Source organism: Plecotus auritus (assembly GCF_963455305.1).
Source record: "Plecotus auritus genome assembly, chromosome: 2".
Lineage (NCBI taxonomy): Eukaryota > Metazoa > Chordata > Mammalia > Chiroptera > Vespertilionidae > Plecotus > Plecotus auritus.
Window position 1 is genome coordinate 48,918,594 of NC_137771.1, and position 19,436 is coordinate 48,938,029.

General features: G+C 39.2%; 1 protein-coding gene across 6 annotated transcripts in view; it reads left to right on the forward strand.

Moving 5' to 3' along the window:
* PDE4B (phosphodiesterase 4B) overlaps positions 1–19,436 on the forward strand; it is a 555,855-nt gene that overhangs the window by 518,406 nt on the left and 18,013 nt on the right. For 5 of the 6 annotated variants that reach the window (XM_080658071.1, XM_080658069.1, XM_080658070.1 and 2 more), the window contains one exon: positions 18,590–18,683. In XM_080658071.1, coding sequence (XP_080514197.1) covers positions 18,590–18,683 — 94 coding nt within the window. Of the gene's footprint in view, positions 1–17,651; positions 18,006–18,589; positions 18,684–19,436 lie in introns of those variants that run through there. The other variant, XM_080658074.1, reaches the window with a different exon arrangement.

Genomic DNA, 19,436 nt, shown 5'->3' on the forward strand with positions numbered 1-19,436 from the left:
TTTATTGATAGGATAATAGTAGTAAATAACCAACCTACTTTTACAGGTGTATACTATGTGTGCACACGTGCTAAACTCCTTGCCTACATTCTGTCATTAACACTTACAGCAACAGTTTGAAATAGGTACTATTATCCCCATTTTACAGATGAGTAAAGTAAGGCTTAGAGATTTAAAATAAATTGCCTAAGATAAAGAAGAGAGCCAAGATTCATACCCAGGGAAGTCTGACTCACATCAATTATCCCAATGGGATAGGTAAATATAGAAATACTAGAGGCCCACTGCACAGATTCATGCACCAGTGGGGTCCCACGGCCTGGCCTGTGCCCTCTCACAATCCGGGACACTTCGGGGGATGTCATATTGCCAGTTTTGGCCCAATCCCCGCAGCCAGGCTGAGGGAGCCATGCACCAGGCCTCTAGTATGCATATAAAACCTTTGGTTAATCTCTTTCCACCCTCCCCTCTCCCTCCTTCCCTCTGAGATTCATCAGTCTGTTCCATGTTGCCATGCCTGTGCATTGAACGTCTGCCCCCTGGTGGTCAGTGTGCAACATAGCTACCAGTCAAATGGTCAAATGGTCAAATGGTCGCTTAGGCTTTTACATATATAGATAAAGGTAGTTATCTCTTATAAGGGAATTTTGACATGGTTGCTTGAAGGAATTATTTTTTGAACTCTGGCCATCATTGGTTAGGTCTGGTTTAAAATCCAAATCTGCAATTACCATATTTTGGACCTCTACTAGACCAACCACTAATCAGTCAAGCTCAGTCTTCTTGGCTGGGAAGTAATGTCCTTTAACATAAAAGAGGAGGAAGAAAGACCATAGTTATAGAAAATGATTGTAAAGCACTCATAAAACTGACAATAACAATGTTAAACTCATCCAACACTTATTGTAGATCAGTTTGCTAAATTCAAGGCTATTTATTTCCCAAAATTCTATAATGTGGCCTAAGATAAGACAATAAAATGTTGTTTAAAGGACCTTAGCCTACCCCTAAATTCGCTTATTCCCTAACCCCCAAAATAAAAAGAAAATGGACAGCGGCTATTCTTTTTAATGTAATTTAATTTTATTTTATTACCATTCAGATATCATGGCTGCTTCATCATATACTACGTCTTTTCCAGTGCATGCAACATGACCATAAAATAGATGTGGGGTCGGGGGGGTGCTTCTTCAATAGCAATGTAGGGAAATTTCCTAGAAGTAACATGTATACTGTCTTTCTTGGACTTTGTCTTCCAACAAAGATGGAAGAGAGATTAAGCTCTTGATTCTTTATCTGGCATTACCAGTATTTCAGTCACTCTATGATAAGATTGAATTATATTATTGGGAGTGTAATTCAGTATTCCAAGTTCTAATCTTATTAAACCTTAACAAATGAAAGATTTTGAACGTTTTCTAGGGCTTTGTAATAAATTTGATTTGTAATCTATTTTGCTTAGTTTTCATATTTTATATGGGTATTTACAAAACTATTTCCTTCACTGATTTCTAATCCATTTAATCCAACCTTTCTACTAACTCACTAGAGAGTTCCCAAGTGAACAAATCTCTAAAGAAAAAAAACAGCAAGAATGAAGTGAGGGAACATTATCTTTGATTGTTGCACCTCTGGCTTGCTGAGAACATTTACATATTCTCAAAATCTGATAACTCATTTTAAGGGAAGCCTTTCTCTCCATGTTAAAAAAAAAATCAGGCAATTATGTTTAGAGTGTCAAATATAATTCTAGTACAGTAGTTTTAAAAAAAATGGAATTACAATATGTCAATGGAAAATAATTGTTTTACATTTTGTATACTTCTTTCTTGTCTTTTTTCTTTTAGAATAAGTTCCAATCTAAAAGCTCCCAAAATCTATGCCATTGTTATCTCTGAAAGAAAAGCCAAGGGTGGAGCTTACTCTTCCAAAACATTTTACTTCTAACTAAGTAAGTGTGCTCAGCAAGCAGAGAGAGCTCAGTTCCCTGGAAGCCAGGACTTACCAAATCAGAAAACACCAGCGCAAACATGTGCCAAGGTCAATAGATTCACACTCTTGAAGACACTGTGCCATTTGGTGATGTGTGTCCCTGCACATCCTTCCACTTAAGCATTTTTCACGGACCTGCCAGCCCCTCTGTCTTGCCCGTTTGTACGTGATGTTTCCCTCAACTGCTGCCAAACTGTTTAGTCTCTTGGATATTTTACTGTAACTTCCTTTGTTTGATTTACTTTAAAGTAGCCAAGTGTTTCCACAAAGAAAGGACTGTTATTTAGAAATGAAGAAGACAGTAAAACTCCTGTTTCTTTTGTTTCTGTTTTGGGAAGTGCCTGATAACCAATTTCTCTTTAAGAAGTGTCTGATAGGCTTTTTCTCTTTGTGGAGTAGAGGTTAAAAGCTATAAAGCATTCAATTCTGTTCATCAGTCATGTGTTTCCTTCTGCTAATTACTTGCAGTTTAAAAATATACCACTTTTGAAACCTAATCAGTGAATTTATTGTAAAGGAAATTCGTCTTCATGGTTCAATTTAATCTATTTTTTAGCTATTCAAAATATGGCAATCTTAAAAATGATCATTAAAAACTTTAAATGACCAAGTTCCTTTCACTCCTTGCTAACAGCATAGTGCATAATGTTATAACCTTCAGCAATTATCAAAATGAAATTTGAGGACAGATAGGAAATAAAAGTGATTAAACCAATTTTTAAAATTTAGATTTAGGATGAGAAGTTTTGTCATCTGATATCTAAAAAGATAAATTTTAAATAGTTATTTTGGAAAGAAAATATTAAGAACAGAAGTTAAAATATCTTTCCAACTCAATCATATAGCCTGTGTGCTAATGCTGATTAGACAGGGCAAAGTGAAGTGTTAATTTGGCAACTATCTAATGTCATTGTCAGTTTAGAGAGTTTTACCAGCTGCTGAAAAACTGTCAATGCTTGGATTCTCTCTGCTACTTAGCAGAAGTATTAGTCTAGAAATGTGGAGTCAAGATGGTGATCTCAATTTGACCTCTTCCTACACCTTAGATTGTTTCTGCTCAGTCACCTAGATTATGCAGAGTCTCACAAATCACATATGACTTCTGGTTTCTTGAGTCAGAATACCGACATCTTGGTAGAGTTGGGTTCAACAGTCTTGGCAGCTATATATTTAGGTAAAATGTCAATGTAATTAATGATTTATAAATATTTGAAATCACACAAGTCTCATTAATAGTAGATAGAAACATATTTTACATGTTTAAGGATCTTAAAATGAAGTTTAGTATTTGTAGAGGTCTGAGTTAAGCAGATACTGCAAATATTTTGCTGTAAAATCTGAATTTAGAACTTTTAATCTAATTACTGGAAAAGGGGAGATGACTTAGGGAGACTTGATCATCTTGTTTATAATGTTTACTAGAGACCTGGTGCATGAAATTCGTGCATGGGTGGTGTGTCCCTCAGCCCAGCCTGCACCCTCTCCAATCTGGGACCCCTCCAGGGATGTCCAACTGTCCGTTTAGGCCTGATCCCAGTAGGACTGGGCCTAAATGAGCAGTCAGACATCCCTCTCACAATCCAGGACTCCTGGCTCCCAACTGCTCGCCTGCCTGCCTTCCTGATTGCCCCTAACCACATCTGCCTGCCAGCCTGATCACCCCTAACCTCTCCCCTGCCAGCCTGATTGATGCCTAACTGCTCCCCTGCCAGCCTGTTTGCCCCTAACTGCCCTCCCCTGCAGGCCTGAGTCCCCCCACAACTGTTCTCCCCTGCAGGCCTGGGTCCCCCCCAAACTGCCCTTCCCTGCAGGCCCAGTCACCCCCAACTTCCCTCCTCTGCTGGCTTGGTCACCCCTAACTGCCCTCCCCTTCAGGCTTGACCACCCCCAACTGCCCTCCCTTGCAGACCTGGTCCCTCCCAACTGCCCTCCCATGCTGGCCTGATCGCCCACAACTGCCCTCCCTTGCAGGCCTGGTCCCTCCCAACTACCCTCCCCTGCTGGCCATCTTGTGGTGGCCATCTTGTGTCCACATGGGGGGTAGGATCTTTGACCACATGGGGCAGCCATCTTGTTTGATGGAGTGATGGTCAATTTGCATATTACTCTTTTATTAGATAGGATAGAGGCCTGGTACTTGGGTGGGGGCCAGTTGATTTGCCCTGAAGGGTGTCCCGGATCAGGGTGGGAGTTTCCTTGGGGCATGGGGCGACCTGGGCGAGGGGCCTGTGGTGGTTTGCAGGCTGGGCACACCCCCTGGTGACCCAAGCGGAGGCCCTGGTATCTGGGATTTATTTGTCTTCTATAATTGAAACTTCGTAGCCTTGAGCAGAGCCAAGCCTCCTGCTTGCTCCATGGCTGCAGCCATTTTTGTTGGGATTTATTTATCTTCTATAATTGAAACTTTGTAGTCTTGAGTGGAGGCCTGGGGCGGCCAGGGCGTGTGGAAAGCTTGGCTTCCTCCATTGCCAGGGAAATCCAAGCCTCCTGCTATCTCCGAGGCCGCAGCCATCTTGGTTGGGTTAATTTGCATACTCGCTCCTGATTGGCTGGTGGGCGTGGCTTGTGGGTGTAGCTGAGTGATGGCTAATTTGCATATTACTCTTTTATTAGATAGGATAAGAGAAATTATTCCATGCCTAAGATATGCTTGAGAGTTTTACTTTTGATCTTTTGATATCTACCCATTTCTAATTATTACTTGTATTACTAAGTAGAACAAGTGAGATAAAATTTCACTTGAAAGTGAATAGAAAATTTTTAATTTGGGGTGGGTAAGAAAGCTTAGTGTTCTGGCTATTAGAATAAGTAAGATATAGAAGACTTGAATTAAAACACTAAAATATGTAAATGGAGATTCATGGGGGAAAGGGATAATTTAACAGCTAAGATAATCATTTGAATATAAGACAAAGAACTGATAGTTTTTAAAAAAATAGATGAACATTTTAGTAGCTCCTGAAACAGTGGACTTCCAACTCCATTTCTATCCATGATGTCAGAAGATCTACTGAAAGCATTTAATACTATAAGTAAGAAATTTATTATAACTTGAGAATCAAGAAATATAGGCTTTTACCCCTGTCTTGATTTTCCATTTCCTAGAAAACGTCTCTTTGCCTCAAACACATCAGCAGCCCATATACTATGAACCTATTCCTAGTATGCTACTTGTTGACTTTCTTTCCCCCACCTCCACCCCCACCCCCAACTCTGCCTTAAATGCTCTGGCTTTGATCAGATTTTCATAGACCACTGTCTTACCTATCTTACTTGATATCATAGCTAACATTTTAGTATCTGGGGTTTTAATTATATCTGCTATAGATTGCAAGCTCTTGAGGTCTGAACTTGTTTTGAATTTTTAAGACTCCATGTTTACAGAAGTAAGGCTAAACAATACCAAGGAGGCACAGTTCTATATATTTTTAACTGTAAGGAGAAAAGTGTAAAGCAATTGAAGACTTTTTTCAGTCGGTGGTAGTTGATTTGGGGTTTATTTTATTTTAAAAAGCTCTGTAATTCTACTTGATTTGGTCATTTAAGCTATTTATTGCCTGGCTGGTGTGCCTCAATGGTTGGGCATCAACCTAGAAATAAGAGGTCACAGCTTGATTCCCAGTCAGGGCACATGCCCAGATTGCAGGCTCAATCTCCAGCAGGAGGTAGCCAATCGAGGATGTTTCTTTCATTGATGTTTCTATTTCTCTACCCTCTCCCTCTCTAAAAATCAATTTAAAGTAACTAACTAACTAAATAAATAGAAGTTTGTTGACATGGGGACTTTTTTTTTTTTAAATATATTTTTATTGATATTTTACAGAGAGGAAGGGAGAGGGATAGAGAGCTAGAAACATCGATGAGAGAGAAACATCAATCAGCTGCCTCCTGCACACCTCCCACTAGGGATGTGCCCGCAACCAAGGTACATGCCCTTAACTGGAATCGAACCTGGGACCCTTCAGTCCGCAGGCTGACGCTCTATCCACTGAGCCAAACCGGTTTCGGCGACATAGGGACTTTTGATAATTAACCTTTTCTTTCTTTTTTGAACAATGCTAAGATGGTTAATGATTTTATTCATATTAAAGAAAAGAATTTTTTAGCATTTTCAAAAAAATTAAATTCATGGGCTATGCTTAGATCATTCAATGATGATGATATTTCAGTATAATGTTGCATGTGAGAACATTTGAATGTGAGAAGCTAAAGACCTTCTGATGGGTCTCTAATGAAATAGATTACAACTCTTGCTCTAAATATCACACTCATAGCCCAGGAGGGTCAATTTAACCGGACAGAATGCTGCCTATCTACCAAGCTGAAAGGGTACAGTGCCCTCCTGTCTCAGCTCCAATCCATTGATATTGCTACTGCTGACTCTAATCTGTAACTGAGTCAGAATGATTTCAATATATCTGCATTTATTTATGCAATGGGTATGTTTTTCTTGGCCAGATCTAGTACCTTATTTATGCTCTTGACAGAGTAAGCCGCCACTGAATTTTTCACTGCTGTATTTTAACACACGCAGGATCTGATTGCACAAAATTTATTTGCATATTTCTTACCCATTGCATGGAAGCTTCTGATAATATCTCATCAAGATTGACCAGTATATTCTTTAAACATTTTTAAATTGGTATAGTTTAATTTCAGAGAATTTATTTCTTTTATTTCAGTATTTTAAAATGATCTTTTATGAATATTCTTCTTTTGTATGTTTAAAGTCTTAAGATAATGCCATTGTCCAATGCTGTATTATATTTCTGGCATCCTAAAATTTTCAAACTGAGAAAGGTCATATTTGCTTTTCAAAAAATGCCCTTCAGGGCTCTAAGTAAATCCTAAAATAGGAGAACCTTGCCAAAAATAAGCAATCACAAGCATAAACTCCTAAACAGCAATGGATTCTTGCTCTTTAAAATAAATAAATAAATGCATTGGGTTAAAATGAATACAATATGAGGTTTTTTGATTTTTGTTTTTTTAATAAAGGAGGAAGTATTAGGAATAATTCAGGAGATTTTTTCTTTTTTTTTCCTTAAAATATTTTTATTGATATCAGAGAGGAAGAGAGAGGGAGAGAGATAGAAACATTAATGATGGGAGAGAACCATGGATCAGTCGCCTCCTGCATGCCCCCCACTGGGGACCAAGCCCACAACCCAGGCATGTGCCCTTGACTGGAATAAAACCCGGGACCCTTCAGTCCGCAGGCTGACGCTCCATCCACTGACCAAACCAGCCAGGGCTATTTTACTTTTTTGATCACTGCTTTTCATGATCCAGGGCTGCATTCCCCTAAGAACTTGGATTCTGCCCGAGGGAACATTAGCTATGGAGCAATGTAGGGGTTTTTAAGGCCCATTTCTTCACTTAAAGCTTATTTGCTCTCAGAGCTTCCTGTGGTGCCAGAATAGAGCGTTAAGTAAAGAGCGCTTCTCTTTAAGTGTATAAAAGTTTGTTATTTTTGCATTGCGAGATCCAAAGTAGCATCTACAGAAACACGTCCGAAGAGCCCTTTCCTGTCTACATAGGCTTTCACCTATGTTATCTCGTAGGATGCTCACCTTGGGGAAAGTATGAGAGCCTCATTTTCAGTGTGAAACCAGGATACAAGAGAGATAACTACATTTGTCCAAACTCTTCAGCTACTAAATGGAGATGCTTAGAATCAAATCTCATTCCCTTTGCTCCAAAGTCAAATGATTTAAAAATTAAAGGTAAATTCACAGGGGCATTTATTATATGACTTGCTAACATATAATCTTAGAGCTTAAAAGCTGAAGCTCAGCCAAAGCTCCTTCTTATTTTCCAGACCTCAGTTTAGATGTTATCGCTTCTCTAATTATACTAACTCAGTAACTTGTTTGTTTTGCAATTTGCTATCACAGTTTATAGTTTTTGGGTTTTGTTATAGAACTTAGGTTTTACTCCCTTAGACTGTAAGTTTACTGGGGACATGAATTGTATTTACCTTGTTCACTCTTTTTTTTTTTAATTTTTAAATAGCATTTTATTGATTTTTTACAGAGAGAAAGGGAGAGGGATAGAGAATTAGAAACATCAATGGGAGAGAAACATCGATCAGCTGCCTCCTGCACACCTCCTACTGGGGATGTGCTTGCAACCAAGGTACATGCCCTTGGCTGCAATCGAACCTGGGACCCTTCAGTCCGCAGGCCGATGCTCTATCCACTGAGCCAAACTGGTTAGGGCTACCTTGTTCACTCTTAGAGTTGTAGCATTTAGAGTAGCTCTAGACACCTGGTAGGCATCCAATTAAATACTTGTTAGGTTGAATGAGAAACCCCCCTACCCTCACTTTTTTCACAGTTGCTCTTCAAAGCAGTGAGGTCTTGCTCCCTGAGACTTCTCCAAAATTCAAACACAAATAACAGAGAACAAAGTCAACACGGACAAATGCTCTTCTCATGTGAGCAGAACTGCGAAGCACATTTTAGTTGTTTGGTTTGGCATTAGGGTATTCGGCTTACCTTTCTCTTGAAAAGTCTGCATCCTTTGGACAAGCATCTGAGCCCTTCAGAAACTGGCAATAGCCACTGCATACTCAGCTGGAAGGGGTATTTATGAACACATGTCTGAAACTCAGCCACACTCCGTATCTGTTGTGTCTGGAGAATAAAGCTTAGTCATTCTGCCATTGTTTGGTTATATATTTCATTCCAGACAAATTGCTGTTACTCCTCTCACCCCTATCCCAGCCACATATTCAATTACTTTAGATATGTTACTGGATTGACCTCAACTATGGAAATCTGAGCAAAATGCATAGTTAGAGCAATTATCCTTATGTCAGGCAATTTGTGGCTATTCATGAGCTTCGGTTAATACATAAAGAGTTCTAAGGTCTTTTAATTTGGGGAAATTAGCTAAGTCATGGAATCATGAATAGATAGGGTTATCTCCAAATAGGCTTTTAAAAAATGATATGGCTTCAATACAAGGCCATTTGGAGTTATGGTTTCATTTGACAGGCTTGATCTATCTTTCTGGCAATTCTGGTTTACACTCCTTACACTGGTGAATAATCTAAATGTCAAACAGCGAGCCAGCACTTCTATGAGTAACTCCTGGGTCATGTAATCTATATGATATAACACTGCATCATACCTGCAGCAGCATATTGTGGGAATTCTGTAGTTAATTATACAAGCTGTTGTCAACAACGAGAAGAAAAGAGTTTAGGTGCCTAAGAGCCAACCGAAACCTCCACCCAAATGCAAACCCAAGTGAAGAAGGTACCATGAGCTCATATTCTTTTAAAATTCAGAAACAAAACTCAGCCTCAAATACAAATCCTGTAGAACAAACTACAGTCCTACAATGGTCTCAGAGACCTTGCCAATCACTTTAAATACATTATTTCTAACCTTCCATTTTAATGATGGAAAACTTAATCTCCAAGAAACTGAACAACTTGCTGAATTTCTCAGAATAAGTGATAGTACAGGATTTTATTTCCAGAGCCCATTGGATGTTCAGCTGATCCTGTGTCATGCAGGAATGTTGTTGGGTCTGTTCTTAGAGTCTTCTTAATGCAGTTAGACCCTCCTGGTAAGGTCAGCTTGTAACTGGAAACCCCTCTAGTTATGTATGACCTATGCTTCCTACTCTGAAACTACTTTTATAAGCCTTCCATAAACAACAAACCTATACATCTTGGGGTGCATTGTTGTGCAAAGCATCCATCCAACTCTTCTAAATTATGGTAGCTAATTATAGGGAAAACAAAATGCAAAACAAGTATAATTATCTTTTTTTAATGATAAAATTGCTTAAGACTACTGTTTTTATCCTTTATGGTTTAAAATTATTTTCAAATCTCCAACCTACAGCAGAGTCTTCTCAATTTGCAAGTACGTGTCCTAGTATAGGGATTACCAAAAACCCAAACAGATATTGGCTTTTAGGGAAGGAAAGGATATGTCTGGGTAGCCCAGGTTTTCCCCTTATTTATTTGATGGTCCCAGAGTTGATCTTGAAAATTTCCAGACCAAGGGGCTGGCCTCCCCGTGGGAGGCTGCTAATCCAGAAGTAGAAATTTCCATGACAGGTTTTGAAGCATCCCATTATCTTTTATCTCAGAGGTATGTGCAAGTTCCTAGCTGAAATCAATATAATTAATATTTAACACAATACATGCCACATGATGTGTTTAAAGAGGTGAAGTAATCATTTTAAAACATGCTATGGTAGATATTTGTCACTGCAAAAAGTATTGGAAATTTTAGTAAAGCAATACTTAGTGCAGGATTTTAAACAACCCAGGTGATCTTACAGAATAAAATTGGAAACCAGTTCTCAAAGACAATCATGATCAATACTTTATGGGGTTATGAAAGGAAAGTGACAGGGGGTGATTTCCCTGTTCTGCATCATTGCTTTCAAGTCAGATGTGAAGGTCCTGAAGCATAGGTCTTGTTTTCCACCAGTCATGAGAGGACACTAGACTGGACAGTCCACAGGTCTGATCCATGGTAAGAGTTCTTATTTTAAAAATATAATACGTTGTAGAACTTCTGGATGTGAAATGGTTCCAACGATCTTAGCCATCTGCTCTGGAGTCACATTAACATCCCATGGCCTTAGAACTGGCTTTAGAAGTTTGAGGTTAATGATTAGCCATTATGCACAGAAAAAGTTGTAGAACAGTAAATAGAAAAAGAAAAGAATAACTAAGAGTGTACCTTAACTCCTTGATTTTTCTCAGTTGCTACAATGATTTTGTCATCTGTTGAAAAAAGGCCTCTCCTGGAGTTAATTACCAGACCAGCATTGCAAACCCTTCGGAATACTTTTTCATTGTTTGTTTATCTCTATTAAGAGCCAGATTAAAGGGGAGGAGTCGAGGACATAAAATAAAATTGTGAAGCTCCAGTAACAGTTGCAGGTCTTATTTATTGTATTTCTCACCAGAAAGAAAGGCCTCTGTCAAAAATAATAGGTTTGAACGTTTCAAATTATATAAAAATATACAGGGCCCCTAAACCCGGGACATTATGAGTATATGACTGAAATCTAATCTCTCTATAGGATATTTGGAATGTGTAATATCTGGGATATATTTTTACTAAAAAGAAACATTTTTTTGTTTCTTTAAATTTAACTGGGTATCCTAAATTTTTAGTTACTAAAGTTGGCAACCCTATATATGTGGAAACATATACAATTATATATAGGGTGTCCCAAAAAATGTATATACACTTTAACAGCTAATAGCTCAATTTTGAAAATGAAATATATTTTGATAAACACTGCCTTTATAATTATTCAAAGTGTTTGTGTATATTTTGGGGGGACACCCTACATATACTTTATAAATATAGTATGTGAGTACATATGTATATACGTATAGTTAAAATTGCATAGTGAAAATATGTCTTTGACTATAAATAGTTATAGTATCTTTTGTCTATTTAATTGTGTCACTGCAGCAACTTTTAAAGATTGGGGAATGTTAGGTCTGAGACATTTCTCTAAACATTCTTATAGGAATTACTTTGAGTCTAGGAAAGGACAATTTTTTAATGTCCCAATATTTTGTGTGCCATATTTCCTCTTAGTTTTCAGAAACTCCAAGAAAAATGGACAGCAGCAAAGAGAATATATAGCAAAGAAGAAACACCCCATAATTTTGAGGGCTGTTCAAGACCTAGGCTCAAGTTGTAGAGCAGTTGTATTTAAATTTTTTTGATTTTTTTTTCAGTTCTCTGTATGAAAGCACTCATGGTTTGTCCCTACTTTGACTTTTAAAATGTCACTTGAGCAGATACTTGTCCTCTAACCAGCTAATGGGATTTATTCTAGTTTAGCTTCACCATAAGTGCCAGTTTTTGTTGCAGAAGTATGGTAGAGATGTTCGAGCTTGTTTTTCCTTATATTCTTACTTATTGTGGATTGCCATATCACTGGGAAGTTAAGAGAATCATTCAACTCTAATATGTTTATTTTTAAAAATATATTTTATTGATTTTTTTACAGAGAGGAAGGGAGAGGGAGAGTTAGAAACATCAAGAGAGAAACATCAATCAGCTGCCTCCTGCACATCCCCTACTGGGGATGTGCCCGCAACCAAGGTACATGCCCTTGACGGGAATTGAACCTGGGACCCTTGAGTCCACAGGCCGATGCTCTATCCATTGAGCCAAACCGGTTAGGGCAGGGCTAATTCTAATATGTTTAGATGAGCTTTTTTCTTATTTGGCAGATGGACAGGTAGAATGACCTAACTGTATTTCCTGGTGTACGAGGGAGTTGGTTTGCTCCAGATGTTAATACAGTAGAACTTGTTTGCTAGGGTGGCCCATCATGGAACAAGAGTCTCTAGTAAAGTAGATGCTAATGGGCAATGGCATGTTATTCCTTTCTTAACCCTGTTACAAACTCACTCCTTTCAATTCCATTTACTTCTCAAATAAGACAAACATTTCGTTAAAGAAACTAGACATCACATTTCAAACAGATGACAGAGTTTATAGGGAAAGACAAAAAGGAGACAAAGGATAAGACTCAGGTTGTCAGATAATCTGAAATGTTTAGAATTGTGGAGCCCAGCCAGTGTGGCTCAGTGGTTGAGCGTCGACTTATGAACCAGGAGGTCACGGTTCAATTCCCAGTCAGGACACATGCTGGGTTGCGGGCTCGATCCTCAGTAGGGGGCGTGCAGAAAGCAACCGATCAATGATTTTCTCTCATCATTGATGTTTTTATCTCTTTCTCTCCCTCTCTGCAATCAATAAAAAAAATCTTTTAAAAAAAAAAGAATTGTGGAAATTGTGAGTTTGATAAAAGGCTTTAGAGAAAGTACATTATATCCCTATTTTAGTTGTTTAAATCAGATTTTGCAAAGAAAAGTGTAGATGTTTAGAAATTAGAGTCTTTCATTTCCTTGTGTCCTCATTCATTTCTTCCCATGTATGGAAGAAGCAACTTTTTTAAAAAATCGGAAGTAACCTTAGAAATTAGCCATTTTATAACTAAGGAAATTGAGCCCACAACCTAAAAAATACTGAGCCCCAAGAAGTTAATTCATCTGATCCAAGATCACACATCTGGTTAGTGCCAAACTATCCTTCCATTTCCCACTAAACGGTGCCACTGCAGTTCCAACTCCCTTCTGCCACCACCTGCGTTCTGCGACTTCAGGAGGAATGCCCAGCCCCGTCACTTTCCTGATGCCCGAGAATGCTTATGAAGTTATGACTAACAAAGTGTAAAATATGAGTCAAAATGCAGCCCCTAACAAAGTCATTGTGACTTTAATGACTTGGGCAGTTGTTTCATACTGCAAAAACAGGAAGACCCCACACAATACGGCGCCTGTCTCACAGATGGGCCCCTGCGTAGACGGCCACCCACAAGGGTGACTATTGGGGCTGTCTTCCTCTCTCTCTGACAACTTTTTTTTTTTTCATTGGCACAGTGTTCACTTACCGTTTTCATCATGAGGTTATCTGGGAGAGGAAAGTGCTTGCTTTATCTAGCCTTTGATCAGGCAGAAGAATATATTTAATCAGGACTCACTCCTAAGTGATTTCTAGGGGATCCTCTGACAAACCCAGATTAGTCTTAAAAGTAGCTTTTTCATGTGCTTGATACTAGCCCCTTGTGTTATTACTCTCCTGGATATTTTTTACTCTTAGAAACATACAAACATCAAGATTTAGGACTAGAATGACTTTCTGAGATCATTTTTAGTCCACCCATCCTATGTGATTAATTTAACTTATTACCAAGAGAGTTACTAGCTGGCCTGTGGATCTTTGAGCAAAGCTCAAACTTGTCGTCTGATGAGAAATATAGAAAATGATGAAGTGTTCCATCACTTTAGAAGAATGTGCTTCAGGAAAAAAAAATCTTTGCATATAGTATTGAAGCTAAGGAGAAAGTGAAGCCATAAACAAAATGTTTATATCAAGTGTAACTGAGTTTTAGCTTTTGTTACTCCAGATATTTTAAATAACTTCCCACTATTAAAGGTAGTGCCTTAAAAAAACACACTCACACGATTTTATAGAAAAGATGTATTCTAGGCAAACAATATAGGGTGTCCCAAAAGATGTATACACACTTTAACAGCTGATAGCTCAATTTTGAAAATGAAATGTATTTTAATAAACAGTGCCTTTATAATTATTCAAAGTGTGCCTATACACTTTTGGGACACCCTGTATTAAATCATTTATGTAGATAATATAGTTTTCTTTTTTTCAAAAAATAACTGCACTTTCTGCAGTGCTCAAGAATCTAGTGTCGGACGTAAGCTTACGGAAGCATAGGAGGAATTTGTGTGACTAAGGGATCATTCACAAACGGCTTTGTGTTGAAAAGGGGCTTCAGCCATTACCTCTGGGGACATTATTTCTAGGGAGGCCCTCACAGGGTGTTCTTGTGAAGGCAGATTCTTAACTGAAAAATAGAATCTGTATCTATCAGGTAGTAGAGACACCTTTATCTTTGGCACAGTGCGCTCCTGTTTGTGGCTTTCTCTGTGGCCTTGGGTAAAGTAATAATGGCTGTGTCTTGTCAGTTTTGTAACTCTTGAGCCACGAGTTCCCTCCAGAGCTATCTTACCTTCCTTTTTAAACTGAGTATAAACCTCTGGGAGGATGATAAACCCTTTTCTTCCTTTGTTGGAGACTTATTCTTAGGGACTGAGGCATTTCTGACTTGGGTTGTTTTTCTCAGTCGTGTTGAGAGAGTTTTGCTTTCTGGGAAATACTGGTTGCTGGGAATGAACGTGTCCAGACTGTAGGAGGCTGCCACACACTCACCACGGAGTCATGACAGGCTCAGGCTGGGAGGCTGAGATCTGAAAATCAGACCTCACTCCCCTTTCGTGTTGGAGAGGTGAAGTCACTTCACAAGACTGTTACAGAGAACTGAGAATGGCAGGCTAGATTCGTCTGGCATGTCACTGCTCAATAGAAGCAACTCCCATATGGGAGTCAGACACTGAAAACCCAACAAAGCGGGATGCCCCAACTGTCTCCTCAGCCTTCACCTCAAACACAATTCAGATCTGCTCCATCCCTTGATGTGTCTCTTCTCCCAGGCCAGCGCTGATCACGCTAACTGGACTCTACGTTACTAGAATCTAAAAGGTCCCCCCTGTCTGCTCCTCAGAGGCCCTGTCTGCCTTCCTCTGTGTGTGCAGAGCACAGCATAAGCGGGCCCTTCATAACTACTTTTTGATGAGAGCAATGATTGCCTTAGTCAGTGTGGTTGCGCCCTCCCTGACGGAGGAGGAAAACCAACGGCTGTTGCTACGTAACATTTAAAGGACTGGGTCGGGTTCTGACACTGAGTGACCGCCATTTGCGTACTTCATTATGTGTGTTTTACTGTTGCCTTAAGATGACTTGTGTTTTGGTGGCATTTCCATGCCTCCAGCAAAAGGCTGGCAGAACTATTTTAGGCATGAGAAGGTGATATTCATCTGTTAACTGCTTACAGGAGTCCTGGCCCCTTCTGTAAGCGATGTGGGAAAGGTGAGGAGTTCGGTTTGTTTCAGCCCTGTAACTGAGAGCCACTTCCCTGCTCCCGCATTGGGATGGATTGGCAGTGTATGCCACAGGGTTCTGGGACAATGGGCGGTGATAGAAAGAAAGTAAGAAGAGTCTTTCCCTTCCTGGTTTTTTATAATTGAATTTCTACCTGCTCCTATATTCTGAGCTCAGGGGCCAGTACCACTGATAAAGAACTTGCCCAACTCTCTCCAGACTCTTAACTGTTGTGGGTAACGAACATGCTCTGATATAGCTGACTATTTCTGCTAGGATGTAAGTTCATTAGAAGCATGAAAAGGTTTTTGTTTTTCACTGCTATATCTTCAGTCTTTCTTTGCCTGGCACATATTAGGAGTTTAATAAATATTTAGCAAATACATGATAAAATGGTATGATTACAATAGAACAAACCTGATTGACTCCAAAAAAATATTTCTAAATATTGCAGAGACCAAAGGAACCAAAATGAGGATGATTCCTTGAATGTTACATTTGGCTACGACTACCACAGAGACTTGGTTTTTTAAAAAATCATCTGTCTTTGTGCTTTTTACACGATTTTTTTTTTTTACAATGTTCCAAGTAAAGCTTGCTTCTTTGCAAAATTCAGCTGATCAGACAGAGCAGAGAAACCCATCTTTTCCAGCTTCTAAGTCTTTGGTGTAAGTGCCTGTCTTTTGGGAACTGAAAATGAGATGCCAGTTATTTGATTACATCTTAAAAACCAAAGAACTTGGAACTTACGGCAGTCACCTGGAATTCAAAATGGCATAAAGTTTCAGTTAGTAAAACACAGAAGCTGAGGGCATTGCTTCAGCGATCCCCGGTTACTGTTACTGCCATATTGTCTCGCGGGGAAACACATGTACGCAAGCAGGGCTGCCCAGAGGCGACGCCTGTGCCTCCTTGAGAACAGTGCACAGTGCGGCCGGCCAGCGGGCAGCAACACTGACTGGCATTGGCTTCGCCTCAAAGGGCCTGGTCTCCTGGGCACAGGCAGTGGCATGATGGGGCTCAGATGCTTGAAGTGAAGCCATTGTCAGTGCAGGATGCTCATTTGAAAGGGGAATGCCTCGCAGGAAAGAGGACCAATTGTGTGTGTGTTGGGGCAGCAGGGGGGGGGGGGGCGGGGGGGGGCTGTTGCCATGGTGCTTTACTCCTTTAATGTGTTGTACGTGAACTCCTGGGAGTTCCAGGATGGGGTGACAGAGAGAAGAAGGCAGGGAGTAGGATGGCCCTGGGTAGGGAATCCCACTACAGTAGGACTAGTCTTAGATCCTCTTGCCTGTTCTCTAGCACTGACGAGGAGGGGGTGGGGAAATGCCTACGGGAAAGGAAAGACTTTCTCAACATGCCTTAGCTTGCTAAAATTAAACAGAAATAAATTTAACTCCTAAATATTTCTAACATGAATTAGAAGATGTAACACTGCAATACCAGGAAAGCATAGTCATTTAGAACTACAAATCACTCTCCATTCATGCAGCAAATAATACCTTGTATTTCTGAACACACTCTAGATCCTAGATCAAACGGTAAATGTGCTTAATTTGTTGAATGCCATCCAATACGTATATTAACGAGCTGATGGAGTGCAGAAAACTGCCTTCTGCATATGAAGTACTTATAAAAGGTAATAATTCTTTCCCAGGTGTGTCATTGTAAAAGAAGGCTAAATGCATTGGCACACTGTTGGTGAGCAAAAAACTCCTCCAAAAAAAATAGTTTTTTAAAAAATTATTTTTGTAGAACTAAAGTCTTGTCTGAAAATAGCCATAGTCTCAATCCCTTTCGTTTTTTATTTAAATGCTCAGAAAGTAATTTAATCACCATCACTGTGAAATGCTAAGAGTGGCTGAGCTCTGTGCAGAGGCTGTGTGTGCAGAGTGTTGGTCTCTGCAGAGGAGAGAGGGTTAAGAACACCCAGTTGAAATGGGGGAGGGTACCAACTTCAGATTTACTTAAATATTCATGGGGCTTCCTCCATTTTAATCTTCTCCTTTTAAAAAGATGGCTGTGTTTCCCAGGCTGGCAACCCCTCAGGAAAGAAGAATTGCTCCTTCCTTGCAGAGTTCAGCTGAGCAGGACTAAGCGAGGGTGGAAACCCTTTCGGCCACTAGGACTATTCATAATTTATAAGGGCTGCATACCAGCCAGCTGAATCCACTCGGACAGGCTCTTGTTCCTGCAATTCCTGATTTCATTCCTCTCTCTGCCAGAAAAGAAGCTAGAAGCACAGGCTTTTTGCTAGAATGGAGTGCGAAGATGGGCTTTATTTGGATTAGGAAATGCCTTAAGTTTTGGAGGCTTTGTCTTTTATAAGTTTTGATTATTTTAGCACCGAATGTGCAAGGCTTTCCTGATTGCTCTCTCAGAATTGTGAATTCTTTCAAAGGGATCTGTGGATTGTGGAAAGGAGAGCATTCCAAAATGCCTGAGGCAAACTATTTGTTATCTGTATCTTGGGGTTACATCAAGGTGGGTCCATCTGATTCTGTTCTGTGTTTTTTGTAGAATTTGAAACATTTATATCTGTATGTTTACTGTAAAGTAGGAAATTTTGAAATGAGGGCATGTTAAATGACATTGTATTAAAATAAACTGGGCTGTCTTTTTATCTTATCCTTTTTACTCAACACTATTTTTAAAGGATGCTTCCCTCACTTTGTTTTCCCTTAAACTTTTTACATATAATCTCCTCCCACTATACAGGTTATTAATTTGTATTTTAGAGTTGATTTTCAGTAAATGTATTTTAAAATAGTCTTACATTTTCAAGTGAAATTATCTTGACCTCTATTAAGATTCTTTTTCCTATGTTTGCATCTTCAAAAGAAATAAAATATTAATTCTAAGAAATCTTAAGAAAACCTCTTTTTCCTGGGGTGCCCTTGGAATAATTTAGTATTAAAGGGGTGTTGTATTTCGTAGAAACAGCATCATTTATATCATGGTATTTGCTTATCCAAACGCTTGGTTCTTAGACAGCAAAGTTGTAAACATGTAAAGTGATCATTTGTTAGTTTTTAGGTGGTTAATACATTTTTGTTCTTCATACACAGTTCAAAAGGATGCTGAACCGGGAGCTGACACACCTCTCAGAAATGAGCCGATCAGGGAACCAGGTGTCTGAATACATTTCAAATACTTTCTTAGGTAAGATGCTAACTGGAAACCTCTTTCATAACTGAGATTTTTTCAGTATTAATCTCTGCATGAACATCCCTATGTGAGATTTAAATGAAGTAAAGCCATAGAAAAACAAATCCATTTAAAATAAGAACTAAGGACAGCCTTTAAGGAGAAAAAAATGAGCAGGAAGATGTTGCAAAAAAGGAAAACAAGTAAAAATATCCATCAAAGACAGAAGTTATGATGGGCTAAGTATATTTTTATGGACCTCAGATCACCCCTTATCTACCCACCTGCTTCCATCTCTGCCAAAACCTTTGAAGAGATAGGAGTGAGGGTGTTCACCACCCAAACTCTCAGGACAACTCCATTGACTCCAGGATGTGGTATTCTTTAAATTCTTCCAATATCTGGACTTTGAGCAAAAGGTTTCCTCTCAGGTGGTTTGCAAGAAATATGTTTGGCGAATAACTATGGTAACTTGGCCCAAGAGGATAGGCTTTAGAAATAATTTGACTATTGCTTTGCTAAGTGTTTCTTAAAGATAAAAGGGGGCGGGGGGGGTGGGCAGAGAATCTTCATATCTGACAGATTTGTTCCCATGCAAGCAGCATTGTTATCTCCCCAATCTGATGCTTTATCTATTATGCTCTGTAGTCACATTGCTGGTATTTAACACATGACACGGAAAAGGTTTGTATCAATGATTCCTTAATGACTTCAAACATCCTGTTTGATTACTAGGAATTGCTGATCTCATGTTTACAGCCATCCTAT